This window comes from Petaurus breviceps, unplaced genomic scaffold (assembly GCF_028583685.1).
Source record: "Petaurus breviceps papuanus isolate PSGF00001 unplaced genomic scaffold, PetGlider_PUasm1.0 126, whole genome shotgun sequence".
In the NCBI taxonomy this organism is placed as follows: Eukaryota; Metazoa; Chordata; class Mammalia; order Diprotodontia; family Petauridae; genus Petaurus; species Petaurus breviceps.
In genome coordinates this window covers 54,557,874-54,576,590 of record NW_027185655.1, presented here as the reverse complement: position 1 = coordinate 54,576,590, position 18,717 = coordinate 54,557,874, and the positions used below count along the sequence as shown (strand labels likewise).

The window sequence follows — 18,717 nt, the reverse complement described above, 5'->3', positions numbered from 1 at the left end:
TTTGGAGGACAATTGGGATTAAGTAACTTGCCCAAGGTTACTCGGCTAGGTTTGTGTGTGGGTATTAAGTGTCTAAGGTTGGAACCGAATTCTGGTCCTGAGTCTGGGGCTGATGCTTTACTCACTGTGCCACCTAGCCACCCCTAAGGTTAACTATTTTTTAATGTTTTTTTACTTCATCAGAAATGAGCTCAGAGGAAACTTCTCTCTGAGGTCAGAAAGATTCAGCCTCTCTTGCTTTTTCTGTTTAACAAGGTTCTTTATTACTTTGTCCTACATTCTCAAAGGCATAGTGAGTAGAGGTGGTAGAGAATAGCAGTTCTGTACTCACTTCATAAAGTCTTGTATGGGAATCATAAGCCATGTGTCCTGGGCCACTTCTCTAAAGAAGGGAAGGGCATCCCAGGGAGAATCTCAAACTAAGAGTGAAAATGGGCAGCCAGGCCTATGTTGGTTGGCTATTATATTCCATCATGCTACTCTATGAGAAACTTCCTAACTATGGTGGATTTGGTATTAAAAATCCTAAAGGGTTTGTAAAGCCTTGGAAGTCAAGTGGAAAGTGGTTGTGTCCCACAGTGTATCCCTGAGTGCAAGAAGTAGGGGGCCCATAATGTCCACGTTACATATGGGGCTGCCAATTTAAGACAAGCAGGGAATTTGCTATGGTGCTCTACCCTCCACATGATCATGAACAGCCTTGAAATAAACATCGCCATCTTTTTAAGTGTTTCCTGTGACCATGTCCTGGATGTCCACATTTTGACTTGAGCACTTACTGATTAGTCTGGCTGCCTAAATTTCTGGCTCAGATCACTACCAGGGCTTCTCTCCCTCTTTAATAAATACCTTCCAATTCTGAAGAATCCTCTGCCTGAGGCCCAATCTCCTGACTAGTCTAGATCACAATTTCAAGAGGGGTCCCCATCATTCTTACTTCACATTCAGCTTGACCCTCCATACCTTTTTCCACCTCCTCACTAACCTCCCTGTCCCCTTGTGAGTCTCCTTCCCCCCTCCTACTTTGTCTTCCCCCATTAAAATGTAAACACCTTGAGAGTAGTTACTGTCTTTTTGCTTGAAATTGAATCCCAGCACTTGGGACAGTATCACTGAATAAATGTTTTTATCTATCTATCCATCCATCCATCCATCTATCTATCTACCTATGAGGGGTGTACTAAAAGGGCCAGAACATAGTTTGCTATTATTAGCACCAAGCATCTGTTCAGTGGATTGACACTCCCATTGAAAGTTTGCTGTGAGATAAATAAAAGTTTTATTTCAAAAACATCAAAAAATAGGAAGGAGAAAAATAAGTGAATTTGAAAGAAATTTATTTTTAGAAATAAAATCACTCAAAGTAACATATTTTTATCATAGGAGAAGTCACACAAACATTATCAAGTACCATTACAATTATATGCTGCATTTAAATTACACAAATAAGAAACATAATTTATGCACTAATAAGAGAGAAACTACTATCACCTCTGTATATCTGGGTGTTTTCCCTCAAGTAAAATGTAAGTCAACAGAATGAAAGATTGTTGATGATTTAAGAAGAAATCAAAAGATCTAGATTCTAGTCCCAGTTCTGCCCTTAACCATCTATAACTTAGATTAGTTATTTGACTTGATCTGGTCTCCGTTTTCACATCTGTAAAAGAGAAAACACAAAACAGTGGATAGAGCACAAGGTTCTGGGGATGGAAGGCCTCATTCACAGGTTCTTTACCTGTGTGATCTTAAACAAATCATGCAAGCTCTCTGAGTCTCAGTTTCCTGTTTTGTAAAATAGGGGAGTGAGACGATGTGGCCTTCACCTTTAAGCTCTCTATCTATGATTCTATTTTAGGGTCTATGTTCAGTAAATCTGCTAAAGGTTCTAGAGAAGAATGACATTTTGCTATTTTTTCATTTGATGATAAATGTCTCTGAAAATAATTTAACATGCAGAGATATTTTTCAACAGAGAATGCTGATGATAGGTCCTCAGCCATCTTTGGAAAACCTTGACCGTATGCCTGTTTGATTTGTTCTTTGTCTATGAGGACTGATGACTGGAAGAGACTGTGACTAAAACCATTCTTTCTGTGCACCCACTGACTTCTTACTGCCTCCTTCCCATGGGGTCCATGTTGGCTCCACTCAAGAAGGCATCCTACTTCCTCACTGACTGTTGTGTGCCAAACTGATGCTGACTAGGCCACTTGCTGTTTTTCAAACTCTATGCATACAATGTTGCTTCAAGCTGTATCCCTCTTTAATTTGTGTTGCTTAGAATCAGTCACTTTTCAGTTTTTCACACAGGATGTCATTAGATGCCTTTCTGTTGACTGTCCACCAGCCCTCCTGATCAGCGTAGGCATAAGCACCCCTACATTTCAGCACCTTAGGAATGAGTCCTGTTTGCCCTTGATGATTGAGTATGGCTAACAGATAACACCTGACTTCACCCACATTTTTGCCCAAATAGAATTCTGGTTTCTAAATTTAATATTCAAATGAGTTTTATTTGATAGACATAAAAACCTTAGCCCCATGTCCCTTGTGTATTCAGAAATTAAGAATGGAATTTTAATGTGCATGTTTAAAAAAACTTCGTCTATCTCCCTTGCTTATTTCCAAATGTGAATTTTGTAAGTAAAAGCCTGCCACTGCTAGTCTTTAGCAATACCATGATTCTGGCAGAGGTCCAGAAAGCATTATCATGTATTATTTGCCATTTGATAAAAATTGAACCCATATTTATAAATTCAGTTTTTAAAAATCTGAGAAAGGGGGGCGGCCAGGTGGTGCAGTGAGTAAGAGCGCTGGCCTGGAGTCGGGAAGACTCGGGATCGGTTCCGGCCTCAGATACTTAACACCCACACAAAAAACTGGCCATGTAACCTTGGGCAAGTTACTTAATCCCAATTGCTTTAAAAAAAAATCTGACATAGGATAATGGAGCTCACCTGTTTATAAAAAGAACTCCCAGAATGGAAACTTACTCCACTTATGCTGATCTTAAGCTAGTCTAAAATGTAGAGTCTTCATTCCCAGGAGTATTAAGAGATGCAATGACTTGCCTGGAATAACATACCTCAGATAGTACTGCAAACCAGGTCTTCCTGACTCCAAGGCTATCCTTTTACCCTCTATACCATGCTACCTTTCATAATTAAGTAAAAATATACTGTAAAAAAGTTAATTTTTCCATAACCCCTTCAAAGTCCATGATCTTTTATCACTAAGAATTCTATTTCCTAAACTTCTAATTATTTTTGAATGAAGATGTAATTGTTTCTTCTTTTAACAAATGTCATTATTCATTTTTCTTTACAAAGTCAGTATATTAACTTCTAATAAATTTCTCCTTCAGCTACCTGAATTTGAGCTAGCAATGTATTGATTATATTAAACTGAGAAATGGTGATTCTCTCCCAAGCCCCCAAACCCCAACCACCACTATACTACATTAGGCTCAAGGTATACAATTTAAATTACCAAAGAAATGCAGTCCTCAGATCTATCATTCACTGACTTGACATACAAATGAAAATGCATGGATTTTCTTAAGGGTAAAAATATAGCTCCTTAGTAAGCATGGACATAATACATGGCACCTGCTTCTTTGCATTTATGTCAGCATCTGAGGAGCAAGATTCAAACTCTATGGAGACCTTCCGATTGACTTTGGTAAGGATTTGCATAATCTCAAGCTTGTGAGCATACTGTTTCAGCACTGCACAAAGTGATTGGATAAACCACGAACCATCCCTTTTATTTCTCCAAGAATAGTAGCCTACAAAAAAACAAAAACCACAACTGTTAGAGAGTGACAATTACTGAAGCTAAATTCACAAATTATGTGAAGTTACTGAGAAAACCATCCAAAAACAAGTATGGATTCCAGTAGGCTTCCTGGCCGTAGGAGGAAAAACCCCCTTTATGCCTTGGGACAGTGACACTGATGAACTGTGCCCTGCCTTCCTTTCCCCATAGCACTTCCTCTTTGGTAAAGAAATTCAAGGACTGCCATTGGAGGTGATCCCACTCAGCCTTGGGTCCTCCCACTTCCCCCCCTTCTCTAAAGCTTTAGCACAGTGACTGGCACATAGCAAGCCCTTAATAAGCTTGTTGACCTGACTCACTCAGACTCCCACCTGCTGAGCTCCATTTCCAATGGAGAAGATCAAGTGAACAAGACAAAGCCAGAAGCAATACCTCTTTCCCTTTCCAACTGACCCCACCTTCTCACATTCCAAGAGGTGGATTATTGGGTACTTTGGTGCTATCAGTTTAGTAATAGCCCATCTTTTCTGTCAGGCACACTGATAATGACCACCAGCTTTGTCTAGTCCCTCACAAGGTTTCCTTGCATTCTTTCTTTTAAGAGGCAAAATAATGGGCAAATCAAACTGCCAGGTGCCTAGGTTCAATTCCTGCCTCAGAGGGTAACTAGGTGAGTGAGGAGGGTGCCAAGGGACTAAACCTCAAAGAACCTCAGTTTCCACATCTGTAAAATGAGGACTATACAACTTGCCCTACCTTCTGCAAAGGGTTGTTAGGAAGAAAATGCTCTGCACAAGTTAAAGCACCATCTAAGTGAAGGTTGTTAATAGGAATATTTGATCCAGGGTAGTACACCAAGTATGATTACCCCCATTTTCCAAAGAGCAGTGCTGAGGCAGAGAGAGGTTAAATGTCTTTCCTGTGGTCACTGAGCTCTTACGTGGCAAAGCCAGAATTTTAACTTGGGGCTTCTGATCCCCAAGCACCAGTGGTATACTAAGCTACTGTATTCATTTTACCATTAAAAATTTAATAGTGAATGTGATATATTTTTTAAGAGCTGAGGTCAAAGGTCAATCCCATATATGGTCTGTGATTACCAGACCTAACAGAGTTAACTGGATCCCACTGGAATTAAAATAATGAAAACAGTCTTTGTAATACTTTCCTCTAACCACCTGAGTCATAACTCTTCCTATACGCATTAATACACACAAAACAATCAGTTTCAGTGTGATGAAAAATCTTAAATATTTTAATAAATACCAATTTTGTACAACTTTTTCTTACCTGGAGCTGTAGAATATGCATATAAGAAGTCTGCCTCAACAGGTATTTTCTGGCATGTTGTGTCATCATCAGTGCCGCTGTCTGTCTCAACGCCACAATCCAACTCTGTGCCTCTACATGCCTAGTTAAATGAAAAATAAAATAAAATACCATGTCTGCAGTTGAGTGATTTTTAAAATTTTGAAAATCATTAGTATATGCCTCCTGGACTTTAAATTCTAGGTCAGAAATAACTGACTTCATTTTTTCTTTTTAGCTCTCTCTTTTGAGAGCAAAACAGGAAGAACCTGTGTGTGGCCATGTTTTGGGGGGCCTCTACCATCTGGTGGAACAAAAAAAATTTATGCCCTTCCCAGTTATTGGTTCAGTTTCAAGGACTCTAAGGGATAGAAATTCTTATTCATTTATAACTTGGCCAAAAAAAATCTGATTTCATAAAAACACATAGGGTTTTGATTTTTCAAGTAATTTTTTTTTTCTATCTATGCCTCTCAGAATCAATAGCCAAGTGTTTCAGAAAACTGCTCCTGACTTGGTCTGACATGTACAAAGCCCTTTGTCCTTTGTGATTTTAAAGGGAGAAAGACATATACAACTAAATCCTATGTCATATTATTTGAAATATATTAACTATAAAACATGGCTATGGGAAAGTAACTGTTCATACTGTGGTCAAGGTACATATGAATATTTCTGTAGGCTTGGGACTGGACCTCTGATTTAATTGATACAGGGAACTCCCAGGTGAGGAAACTCTGTCTACTAATGCAGGTTAGCACTTTAGTCTTTGAGAGTGGCCTAGAGCCCTGTGAAGTGTCTTAATTTGCCCAGGGTCAAAAAGCCAGTCTGAGTTAGGCAGATCTCAGGCCTCCTGGTTCCCAAGCCAGATACTCACTTTTTACCTATTTCATACATGAAAGAAAATCATAAATGTCAGTCTTTGTCAGTGGACCAAAATAAGAATGTATCTTAATTACTGAGGAGAATTTTTGAACAATCAGAAGTAATTTATTATTTTAAGAATAGAAGTGAGTAGTAAGTTAGTAGCTTAGAATCACACAATCTCAGAAAAAAAAGGACTTCATGTCATCTAATTTAAACTACATCCAATAAGGACTGTCTTCTATTACATTCCTTGTAAGCAATCTTTCAGCCTCTAATTGAAGATCTCTCCCAAGGCAGCCCAGGACACTCTTGGACGTGGACACACACACACACAAACACACCCTCCTTATACTGAGGTAATATCTGCCCCTCTGAAACTGCTACCCATTTCTCCAGGTTCTGTCCATCTAACCTCTGTAGATGACATCCCCCCAAATACCTGAAGATAGCTATCATGTCTGTGTTAGTCTCATCCCCTCCATTTTATTTGTCTTTTGGGGGGAGATTGGTATTTTTGAAGGGGGAGAAGGAAGGGCAATTGGGGTTAAGCGACTTGCCCAAGGTCACACATGTAGTAAGTGTTAAGTGTCTGGCATCAAATTTGAACTCAGGTCTTCCTGACTCCAGGGCCAGTGCTCTACTCACTGCACCACCTAGCTGCCCCCATCACCTCCACTTTAAAGACACACACAGCAATACACATGATGTGGATTTGAGTCCTCACACCAGCCTGGCCACACTGTTCTAAATGTGCCCTAGCTTTTTAGGACCCTTCTAAAAACATGGCACCAGAAATAAATACAATATTCCAGATGTGCTCAGACCTTAGCATGTTCTAGACACTGATATGCCTAAGCATGGTATTGGTATGTAACATGTATCTATGATGTGCTGCTCACCTGTATTAAAAACCAGATAATTCAGGGTCTTCTGGATTTATCATTGACAGGGATGGGCAGAGATAAGTGGAAATCAGTAAACTAACAGCTGCATTTCATTTTTATTTCTACCATTCTTTGTTCAGTGGAGGTTTCAAATAAGAAACCGCAAAGTTCCCAAATTAAGGCATCCTTGAGAATGAGAAAGCTAAAGGATTTCTGGATAATCCACAAACTGAATAACCAATCCCCAAACAATGTTTTACCTGAATAATAAAAAGCTTTGGTTTTCCTGTTAGACTTCTACATTTATCCCCTTTAAAGAAACGTGTTAATTCTTTCAGTTCAAAATGTTCATCTGTCCCAAAGATGACTTCTTCTTCGCCATGACTTAGTATCACGCAAACAAAACTGCTCCTTTGGCTGTGATCTTCTTTAGAAACTTGGAATATGTCAAAAAAACAAAAACAGCACTTCAGAACCAGCTCTATGGGAACGATACAATGACAGAGGATTGGATTGGGACCTTAAGAGGTCCTTGGGTTCAGTTCTTGCTTTCAGGACATGGGGTACATTTCAAGGATTGATTGCACAAAATGGGAATACATAACCTGGCAACATCTCAGCCTTTCTTCCACTGAGGTACGTCTAATCGTGAACACAAACTTGTAGTCATTCTATAAGTTATTACTTGCCATTGTACATTAATTTAATTATTTCTTCACGTGCCAGATCTTTTTTTTCCCTGACTTCATACTTCAAGCTCGTGAACACATCTCTGAGTTGTGCTGCATCTACATCTGAACCAGAACGAAATGACATGCCTTTGAAAAGAAAGAGAATATTTAATTGCAATTTCAAAATAAAACTATTGCTTTGAAGGCAAATGAGCAACGGTGATGGTGATGATGATAGCTAGCATTTATTAAGAATCTACGGCATATTTACTTAACCCCGATTGCTAAAAAAAAAAAAAAAACCTACAGTATGTCAGGCAGGATGCTAGTATCTCATTAGATCCTTACAATAACCCTGGGAGGAAGGTAATATTGTTATCACCATTTTACAGTTAAAGAAACTGAGGCAGACAAGAGGTTAAGTCATTTGCCCAGGGTCACAAACCTAGTGTCTAAAGCTGAATATGAAGTCAGATCTTCCTGACTCCAGCCTCAGTGCTCATCAATTTTGCCATGAAGCTTTAAAGCTGTTGCCTGATTGACAAATGGTTAAAGAATAAGACAGTTTTCACAAGAAGAAATTCAAGCTATCCATATAAAAAAGTGCTCCAAATTATTAATAAGTAAAAATGCAAATTAAGACAACTCTAAAGTTTCATCTTACACCCATCAGATTGGCAAAATTGACAAAAATGATGAATATTGGTAGACCTTTGGGAATACAGGTAATCAATAAATTGTTAGAGTAGCTGTGAACCCACTCAAATGAGGAAATTTGGGATTTCCAGCCCATGTGGAAAGCCATTTGGAACTAGACTGTAAAAGTTACTAAATTGTGCATATTCTTTGACCCAGTAGGTAAAGACCCATTCCACTACTAGGTATAGACTCCAAAGAGATCAAAGAAAAAGGGAAAAGGCTTATATGCACAAATATATATATATATATATATGTATATATATATATATATATATCAACTCTTTTCATGATTCCATAGAATTGAAAAGGAAGGGTTGCCCATCAATTAGGGAAAGCCTGAAAAATGATGGTCTATGAATATAATGGAATACTGTGATAGTGCTGTAAGAAATAATGAAGATGAAAGAAGGGGACAGTTTCAGAGAAACGTGGGAAGTCTTGTATGAGCTGATGCAATGTAAAGTGTGCAGAACCAGGAGAATTACATGTATACACACACATATATTGCATATGTGTGTATGTACATATATGTGTGTACATATATACATGTGTTTGTATGTGCACATATATACATTGTGTGTATATGTCGGCAACAATACTGTAAAGACAAACACATTTGAAAGACTTAAGAACTGTGATCCGCACAAAGACCAAGAATGATTCGCAATGAGACATGCTAGTCACTTCCTCATAGAAGAGATGGACTCAGGTTGCAGATTGGGACATTAATCTTTTGAAAAAGGCCAATGCAGAAATTTGTTCTGCTTGACTATATATTTGTAACAAATGTGGCTTTTATTCTTTCTTTTCCAGGAGAGAAGGGAGGAAGGACAGAAGGCAAATTTTTGTTACCTGATAAACATATATCTAATTAAAAAAAAAAAAAAGAAACCAAGTGAATAGGTCAAAGGTGGAAACAACCCATAATGCACTCTTTTGAATACAAAAATCATTGTAAAGACAAGTTCTAGCTGGATCATATTAATAAAAGTTCCCATTATTCTCCCATTAGAAAAACCCTGTAACTGCTTAGCAGTCATTTACTTAACTTAGTGCACAACATTTTAACTCCTAACTATATTCAGTCCAATGTTCTCTGATTACTTCCCAAGATAATAAAAACTGCTTTTTGTTAAGGACCGGCTAATGCATTTCTTCTGCATTACCCATTCTAATACCAGGCACAGAGTGAGGCATGGAGCTAGGGACAGAGAAGGTGCCCAAATTCTCTAATACAAAGACCGGCTCCTGTTCCAAACCCCATGACTACTTCTTACATCATTTAGTGAGCCACATACACTTCAGCTGTATTTTCATGATAATATGCTGATCTTAATCTGAGACCCTGGTTGAGCACCAGCCTGGTGGTGGAGGCCCATTTCTGCCCTTCACTAGCTCTATAACCTTGGCCGGGCCTCTCTTGGCCTCAGTTTTCACCTCTGTAGAGCAAAGGAGCTGGATCAGACAGTAAAGTCCCTTCCAAATAAAAGGCTCTCTGTGTCTAGTCTCGGCCATTTTGTAAATCATGGTTAAATAATGAAATGATACTGTTCAGTGAACACCACCAAAAGAGAAACCCAGATGAATCTGTAGCCTTGTTCACTTTCAGAAGTGTACTTAATGGTGTTTTAGTATATGAAAGGTCAGATTCTACAAATAAGGGAATTCAGCTAAATGATGGTTGACCTCCCATCCAGCTCTCTATCTATGACCCTTTGATCCTTCTGAACGAAGGCTATAAGGAAATCCTAGGGAACCTAAATTCTGCCTGAAAAACCTCTTAAAGAAATGATCTGGTTTCTCATTTAGCCATGAGTTTTAGTATTACTGCCTGTTCCCTACTGCAAAAAGAGTTGCACGTGTTTGAAAACATAAACCTATCCACTCTCCATCATGGAATGTGGGGAAAATAGCAAAACATTATTGTACATACCAGTGCTTGAGTGGAAATTTTTATTATTGATTATTACACATAACCCCATTTCTGGATAATCCATTTTATAGCTGTCTGATGACAGTCCAGAATCTGCTGACTTGCTACCATGGAAGAGCTTTCTGTTTGGAAAAGAAATAACATGTTCTATAGCCACATGTTACTCTTGGTACTGAGAAATTTTCCATAATCAACCAAAAACATTTTGTGTTTTAGAAAAATTTAAATTAATTGGATTTAATTTATCAATAAAACATTCAAGAAGAATCAGCTAATCCATTCAAATTAATCTGGTGAAGTCTTGAAAAAAATGATTTGCAAAATCCACAGAAAACCTAGAAAATGTGCAAGTAAGACTAAGTTTCCAGTAAAACATTCTATTTAGATCAATTATTAAGGTCAATTAATTCGGCTGGTGCTTAATTATGAAAGAAGTATTACAAATACAATGACGCAGCAATGTGGAAAATTCTGGGTTATATACGGCAGAATATATCAAAACTAGCACACAGGTAAGAAAATGAGGGATTTACACAGATAGATTAGGCAAACTCATCACAAATATTAAAAATCCATGCATTTGATTCAGCAAAGAGCCCGTCAGACCCTCATGCAAAGCAGGGAAAGTTAAGCTAATTAGAGGAAAAATCATGGATCCAAGAAGAGAAGTATAGCAGTATGGGAATATCAAGCATTCAATATATCTCCATAGTAAATGAGCGTCAGACTCTTTCACTAATCTTCAGTCTCTCCCTGCTCCCTGTAAATAACATCTACATCTTCCCCTTCCTCAAAAACACCCCTCCCTTGTTCAGTCCATCCCTGCTCCTTCTCAGCCTACACGTCTCCTCCCATTCTCCAGGCTAACCTCCTGCAGAAGGCAGCCTACCATCTCTGCATCCACTTCCCTTCCTCCCACTCTCTTAACTCTCTGAAATCTAGCTTCCAGCCTAATAATTCAACTAAATCAGCTTTCTCTAACCTACTAGTAATCTCTTAATTGCTAAATCGAATGTCCTTGAAGTTTTCATGCCTCTTCACTACTCTGCATCCTTCCACATTGTGTGCTACCCTCCTCTCCTAGGTTTTCAGGGCCTTGCTCTCTCTCCTGGTTCTCCTCCTATTTGTCAGATATCCCTTCAGTGTCTGGTGCAATCTTCACCCAGGTTGCATCTGCTAACGAATGGGGAATTCCCTAAGACTCTGTCATAGGCCCTCTCCTCTTCCCCTCTATACTGTTTTGTTTGGTGATCTCCTAAGCTTCCAGAACTACATATCCAGCTCTCGCCTCTCCTGACCAGTCTTGATCTTTAACTGCCTCCTGAGCATCTCAAACTGGGTGACATTGTAAACTCAATATGTCCAAAACTCAGCTCATTATCTACCCCATTCCCAACCCCCATCTCCTCCTTTTACCTGTTATATCTCACATATGAGTCCCCTCCTCTGACAGTACCACCAACCTGGTACATGTCCTCATATCATATCACACCTGCATTACTGAAACAGTCTTCTGGCCTTAAGTCTCTTCACAATCCTGTACATCGTCCCCTCAGCTGTCAAAGTGAGCTTCCTGAAGGGCAGGTGTGGCCATGTTATACCTCTCCCCTCCCCTAACAAACTTCAGTAGCTTACCATTTACCTTTTAGAGCCTTCATAAACTGGCCCCTTCCCTCCTCTTACCCCTTACCTCCCTCTACAACCCATCAACACAGCCCTCCTTGCTGTTCTTCTCAAAATACACTCTTGGCTCTTAGCTGCTTTATATTTAGACTGGATCTGCATATCTTACCCAGGCTGGAAGGGCCCCTGGCTGAAGCTCTGAGATGCTCCATTTCCAAGCTGGGCTGGTTCACTCCTCCACAGGCATACAAGTGGTGCCCTATTCCCAGGGACTCTCCATACTGGTGCCAGATTTAGTACAGGCCGCTGATTGACTTTAACTCTATTTCAGCTCAGAACTTTAGAAGTCAACTGCATTTTCACTGCCTGTGCCTGTGCCTAGAATTCTTTCCCTCCTCACCTTGTGTAATTACTAAGAATGTAAATTTTAAAGATCTTCCCTGCCCCTAGGCTAATGTGCACCTGAAGCCTGGGGTGGGAGGCTTGTTTTTCAGTAGATACTTTTTGATTGGCCAGTGGGTCAATAAGGTTGTTACATTCTCTGAGCCAGGAGAAGGCTATATAAGCCCTACTTTGAGAAGTGTTCTGTGATTTGATCTGAATTCTGGGAAGCCGTTGTTGAGAGTCCCCCAGCTTTGAAAAACCCAGAATGTGGAAACCCAGATGTTGACTGGGTATGGATGTAATGGTTGGACAGTTTGGAAATCTGTCTACTTGATGTTTCTGTCTTGATAATTATGCCTGTATACTTTGAGGTTCAGGGTGCTGACCTTTTCTCCCGAACAAGGTAAACGATATATGTCTGACTGATTAAAGTAAGCTTGTTAACCCATTTTGAGTTGCTTTCCTTTAACAAAGCAGATCCAAGAACCTGTATGGGGAGCAAACCCTGAGGACGCGCTTGGGGTGCTTGCCGCTACACCTTGGCCTCCTTGCTTCCCTAGCTTCATTCAAGCCTCAGGTAAAATTCCACCTTCAGTCAGATGCCTTAAAGCTAGAGCTCTCTGTGATAGCCTCCCCTTTATTCTCTATATGCCTTGTTTGTACATACATAGCTGTCAGCTGGTATCTCTCTCATTCAACTCTAAAGCCCTGGACAGTAGCGACTATTTTTTGTCTTTCTCTGTACTGCTAGCATTTACAAAGTGCCTGGCTCATAGTAAGCATTCAATACATACTCGGTTAACTTGACTTGTGTTAGAATGTGTAGATTTGATGTGCAAGAAGCGCTGAGTCATCAAAAAGGTTACTTTTAGTCTGTATCTTCTGTGTTGGTAGGTAAGAAAGTACCAGGCCACGTAAAAACTAGTTACAGCATTAGAGCTGGATGTGACCTTAAAGTCACTGAGTGTAGCTCCATTGTTTTACAGAGACAAACTGAGACCCAGAGAAGTAAGTGACTTACTTAGGTTCATAGACCTAGTAAGTGCATATTTTTTCAGATTAGAAGAGGAATTCAATTTTGTACACGTTGAGCTTGAGGTGTCAGAGAGAGAACCAACAGGCAAGTAGGAAAACACAGAACTGGAACCACTAGGAAGAGACTAAGGCTGGAGCTGTCAACAAGAGAATCATTTTTATGGTGAATTAAAGCTATGGAAATAGAGCTATCAAGGAAAGAGTGGAGAGATGGCCAGGAAGAGGACCAAGGACAGAGCCTAGCCAACTGGAGGTGGTATAGTGACTTTCCCTGTCAATTTAATAGGCCACATTGGCATCACTTGTGGAAATTTAAACACTTGTTTTGTTATTTTTATTATGTTTGATGCTAGTTATTAAATTTTTCCAGAAGATCCAGAATTTTTATGGAAATACTTACTCTCCTGAACTTTTGATGGATTTTGAATCTACTGTGATTTCAATATTTGCCATGATGCTTCTATTATTAACTAGAATACACAAAAGAAAACAGAAAAGTTAATCAAAAGTACTCATAAAAACATCTGATTTTTTTTAGTGCACAAATTCTTTAAATAGTTACTCATTTATGTCCCTCATTTTCCCCAACCCCAACAAATCATCTTCTGTTTCACAGAACTAAAGATTCTACCCATTGAGGGAACCAACACTCTCTCTAGCATAATGGTAATACAAAATTATAGCTTGGATTTTTTTTTCAAATAGTCATTGAAGGATATCTTCAAAATATCTTTTCAGAAAGAAAAAAGTTGCCAGTGTTGTATTGCAGAAACCATAAGAAAACGCCTGTGAAAAATAAAGTTCACCTCACTGACTTTCCCCCATAGAAAGAAAGCTATGAGGTAAGAACCTGAATAGCATTTCCACAAGCATCCTGTGTTGTAAGCAATACTTAGCAGCACTTAATGTAAAGAGATTACAGTCATAGGGGCCACACTGGCAGTGGGATCCTGGGCTTTATTTTTAGGAATATTTAACTTCTCACTGTCCCCAGACAATTAAGAGGGGAGAAGGTGCCCACGTGCATCAGCAGAGGGGTCCTCCTCAGCAGGAGATTCCCATTTCAATTACATCCCATGTCCTCCCCAAAAGCCCTTAAATTAAACCCCTTTTCTGTTCATTAGTACTTTTAAGGAACAAGCAGCTCTAAGCATTTCTCTTCAAATGCCACTCTCTTTTTGTTTGTTTATTTTTGCTGTTTTGATAAAGGTCAGTGGTGAATATAATGGATTTATAAGCTTTCTATTCTTAAATACAGACTTTCACAGAAAAGTACACACATATCCCTTACTTAATCCTACCAGCATTTCCCCACAGGATAATCAGCACCTTAGATAGAAGAGCACTGATGGGTAACATATAAAGCATTACTTCATCTGTATACTACCAAAGGGACTGATGACTTCTTTTTCTGTTGAATTCAATGTGCATTTATTTAGGAAGAGTGATCTCATCATGAAAGGTTAGAGGGGAGAGTCTCCCATTAGAAACATTTGCTATTTTTAAAAAAGATTACATCATGTATCAGAAAAATTAAAAGAAATAAGGCAAATGATTAAAACGTTATATCTACTTCAACATTTCTGTGTCTGCTCTGAATGATCAGCTATTAAGACATTTCTGTTGATGCTGTACCTTCTTTTGAAATCATACTGATAGTAATTTTAAAAAATTAAATTGTTAAAATAGCAGTTTTGAAGATGCCTCATCATGTAAGGTTTACTAGTCATAACTACTTGAAGAATGCAAAATCTCAAAATGGGATACACATATATACAATTCTTCCTGTACATCAATACTAACATATTTATGACTGAGGATCACTCATAATATACTTTTTATACCCTCTACATATATTCGTTGTACTAGTACTCTGCGGAGTTAAAATGGAGAGAATGTAATCCTCAGGAAGAAATTCAAATAAAAACAAAGTACCAGGCTAGACAGTGAGTGAAATACAAAGTTTAGATCAGATCAGGGCACCTCTAGCAGAGGTTCCCAAAATGGGTGATTGTAATGGGAATGTAAATTTGAAGATCTTCCCAGCCCCTAGGCTAAAGTGCACCTGAAGCCTGGGGTGGGAGGCTTGTTTTTCAGTAGATACTTCTTGATTGGCCAGTGAGTCAATAAGGTTGTTACATTCTCTGAGCCAGGAGAAGGCTATATAAGCCCTGATGTGTAGCTTTGTTTTGGGCTCACTTTGAGAAGTGTTCTGTGATTTGATTTGGATTCTGGGAAGCCGCTGTCCAGAGGCGCCCCCCCCCAACCCCAGCTTTGAAAAACCCAGATGTTGAAACCCAGATGTTGATTGGGTATGGATGTAATGGGTGGACAATTTGGAAATCTGTCTACTTGATCTGTTTCTCTGACTTGATAATTCTGTCTGTATATTCTGAAGTTCGGGGTGCTGACCTTTTTCCCCTGAACTAGGTAAACGGTACATGTTTGACTGATTAAGGTAAGCTTGTTAACCCATTTTAAGTTGCTTTCCTTTATCAAAGCAGATCCAAGAACCTGTATTGGCAGCAAACCCTGAGGACGCTTGGGGTGCTTGCCACTACAGTGATACCACCCCCAAGGGGCACTGGAATGATGGGGGAGTGGTAGCAGCCTGAAGTGCAATTGGGAGTCATTGAATAAATGCAGTGGAAGCATAAGGAAAGAAGAGAAGAAAATTCTGAAAAATTATCTATACATATTTCATCTGTTGTGTAACAGAGTTAAAGTCATGATGATTATGTTATTTTCACAATAAACATGCAAAATGCAAGTTATAATCAATCAGTGGTCAAGTACACAGATAGGTCTTAACAAGCAAGTGTTGGCAGGTGAGCATGTCATGCATTGTTAGGAAGTCTAGCATGCATCTGCAGGAATATGTGCCTGTAATGACTTGTGTATAATATGATACTATACAGTTGCACGGCACAATATTGCACCATCAAAATTTCAATGCAGACAAAAACCCCACAAATTTACAATAAATTATTAAATTTAAAATGCCATTTTTTTTAGAAAATTTTTTTTGTTTTTGTGCATTGAGGCAATTTTCAGGGAAAAAAAAAACATCCAAGGTTAAAGAAAATAGATTTCCAAGGAGGCACTGAGAAATTATTTTGAAAAGGGGGTGGTAGGCCAGACAAGTTTGAGAACCTATGATCTAGTAGTATGAACATGCCGAACAAAGAATTGAGGGTAGGGAGGGAGAAGGTTATTACCAACTGGGGAACAAGGGAATAAGTACTCAGGAATATAGCTAATGGCATCAATAATAGCTAATATTTACATAGCATTTTATGGTTTGCAAAATGCATCACATATATTGTGCTAAATTATCACATAGAGATAATGCTATTAAAGCTATTTTCACTATTTTTACTTTGACATTTTTACCAAATTCAGAACCACTGAGGTGCACAAATAATGTCACGGATCTAAGAAGGACTGGGCCTAGGACCCTTCAGAAGCTGCATCAGGTCAATCAGCATTCCAAAGTTATGTTGTGGGATGAGTACTTTTTTGGGGGGAAGGCAATTGGGGTTAAGTGACTTGCCCAAAGTCACATGGATAGTTTTTTGTTGTTGTTCAGTGTCTGAGGTCAAATTTGAACTCAGGTCCTCCTGATTCCTGGGCCTGTGCTCTACTCACTGCGCCACCTAGCTGCCCCTGGGATGAGTACTTTAATAGGCAAATAATATCTTCATACTATTGTGAAAATTGTTTTGACTCAGACCCACTGAAAGGTTCTCAGGGATCCCCAGGTTTCTGAATTCCATTCTTTGAAAACTGCTGAGTTAGAGGACTACAGAAAATTATCGTCTTTTTCCTCATTCTGATCAGGCATCACTTAAAAATATTTTTCAATCCATTGTGGGGCACTGATGATTATCAATTCAGTTCTCATTCTGGAAGGAGTGCCACTATCAGCTAATGTTTCTCATGCTGTTCATATCAGGGAAGTACAGAGAGGAAAAAATTATCTATTATTGCTCCAGGGAAAAGCAGTATATTGAGCTCTGGTCTTGGGATTAGGAAAAAAACAAACACCTGGATTACAAAATTTACTAGAGTTGAGACCCTAGTCTAAATCAATCTCTCTAAGCCTCAATTGCAACCTCTACAAAATGGTGATAATATCTATTGTCATTGCTTCATAGGTTCATAGGATGTAGAATTCTAACTCTTTCATTTTGTAGTTAAGGAAATGGCAGTGCAGGAAGATCAAGTTGAAGTTTCCACAGACACATACTAGGGGAACTAGGTTTTCAGCCCTGCTCCTATGACTGAAAAGTCCAGCATATTTTCCACCACACCATCTTGCCTCTATTAATACTGAACTAATTATGTTCTTTATCATAGTTAAAAATATTGTACCTGGCATCTTGCATCCAGAATTATTTTGGTTAACCTAATAAGGGACTAATCAATTCACATAATTAAGGAAGATGTTATACTGCTTAATTATAAAAATAAAAAAATAATAATCTGCTTTGTTCCCTCTGTTTTTTATGTGCCTATTAGTTCAGTTTTTTGGAGTAAACTTAGAAAAATATCAAGTGGTTCTGGGAAAAGCAATTTATTGCTACAAAAAAAGTTAAACAATGGTTAAATACCCTAAACTAATGATTATTATCGAATTAGGTTAAGAAGCAAAATTCTTTCAAAAATTACTGTCACCTCTCTTTTTGGATTCCAAAATTGGTGAAGTCTTTCTTTAGCATATGAGTCAATCTGGGGGGAATTTTTTTTTTTTTGCTTTATGTTGAATTGAGGTTCAAGATGCTGTTACAACATACCCCAAAATTCTGTTTTCACTTCCTCAAGCATTCTGCACAAACAGGGAAAAGCAAAACCAAAAGCTGTACCTTCCTTTGAAGTCATACTGATACAAAGGACAAAGTATTTGGAGCCAAGGTGAGTGATAATATTTACTCTGCTTTTACATAGAGAGCACTTTTAGCCAAAGGTAAGGTCAAAACATTAAAACAGCTGAATACCCTTTGAGAAATAAACTAATCTGACTCAATGTCTCCAACTGCTACCTTTGTTTCATTTTTATATTGTTACAATAACCTTCCATAATTCAATTCTGTTAAAGATTCTCTCTGATACATACCTTCTAACTAAAATTTCCTATGGACTTCTTTTCAGATTAGATATGATTAGTTAATTATTAAATATAGATAATATCTTGGAGGAAGGGGGAAAGGGTTTGAACAAATAGAAGAGGAAATAGATAAGCAACCCCATGGAATACTGGGCTCAATTATATTAACTTTATGGGTTGAGCACAGCCAGAGAAGTTTCGAACTGGCCAGATCCCAAGGGTAAAAGTATTCGTGTGTAAGTGTGGACATAGATATAAGAGCTGGAAGGGACCATTACAGGTATCTAGTAGAGCCCCTTTACAGGCAAGAAAACAGAGGCTCATAGTCCTCTGATTCAAAGCCCGGAGGCTCTTTCCAGTGCATTACTCTGTGGATAAAGAACAAAGACACACACACACACACACACACACACACACACACACACA

General features: G+C 38.7%; 1 protein-coding gene across 1 annotated transcript in view; it reads right to left on the bottom strand.

Annotated features, from left to right (window-relative positions):
* Positions 1 to 1,348: 1,348 nt before the first annotated feature.
* LOC138167367 (caspase-3-like) overlaps positions 1,349 to 18,717 on the bottom strand; it is a 24,787-nt gene continuing 7,418 nt past the window's right edge. The window contains exons 2-8 of the mRNA XM_069096128.1: positions 13,585 to 13,654; positions 10,143 to 10,264; positions 7,529 to 7,657; positions 7,100 to 7,275; positions 5,071 to 5,191; positions 3,493 to 3,790; positions 1,349 to 1,660 (exon numbers count right to left, since the gene is read on the bottom strand). Of these exons, the coding sequence (XP_068952229.1) occupies positions 3,561 to 3,790; positions 5,071 to 5,191; positions 7,100 to 7,275; positions 7,529 to 7,657; positions 10,143 to 10,264; positions 13,585 to 13,637 (831 nt within the window). The 5' untranslated portion in view covers positions 13,638 to 13,654 and the 3' untranslated portion in view covers positions 1,349 to 1,660; positions 3,493 to 3,560. The remainder of the gene's footprint in view (positions 1,661 to 3,492; positions 3,791 to 5,070; positions 5,192 to 7,099; positions 7,276 to 7,528; positions 7,658 to 10,142; positions 10,265 to 13,584; positions 13,655 to 18,717) is intronic.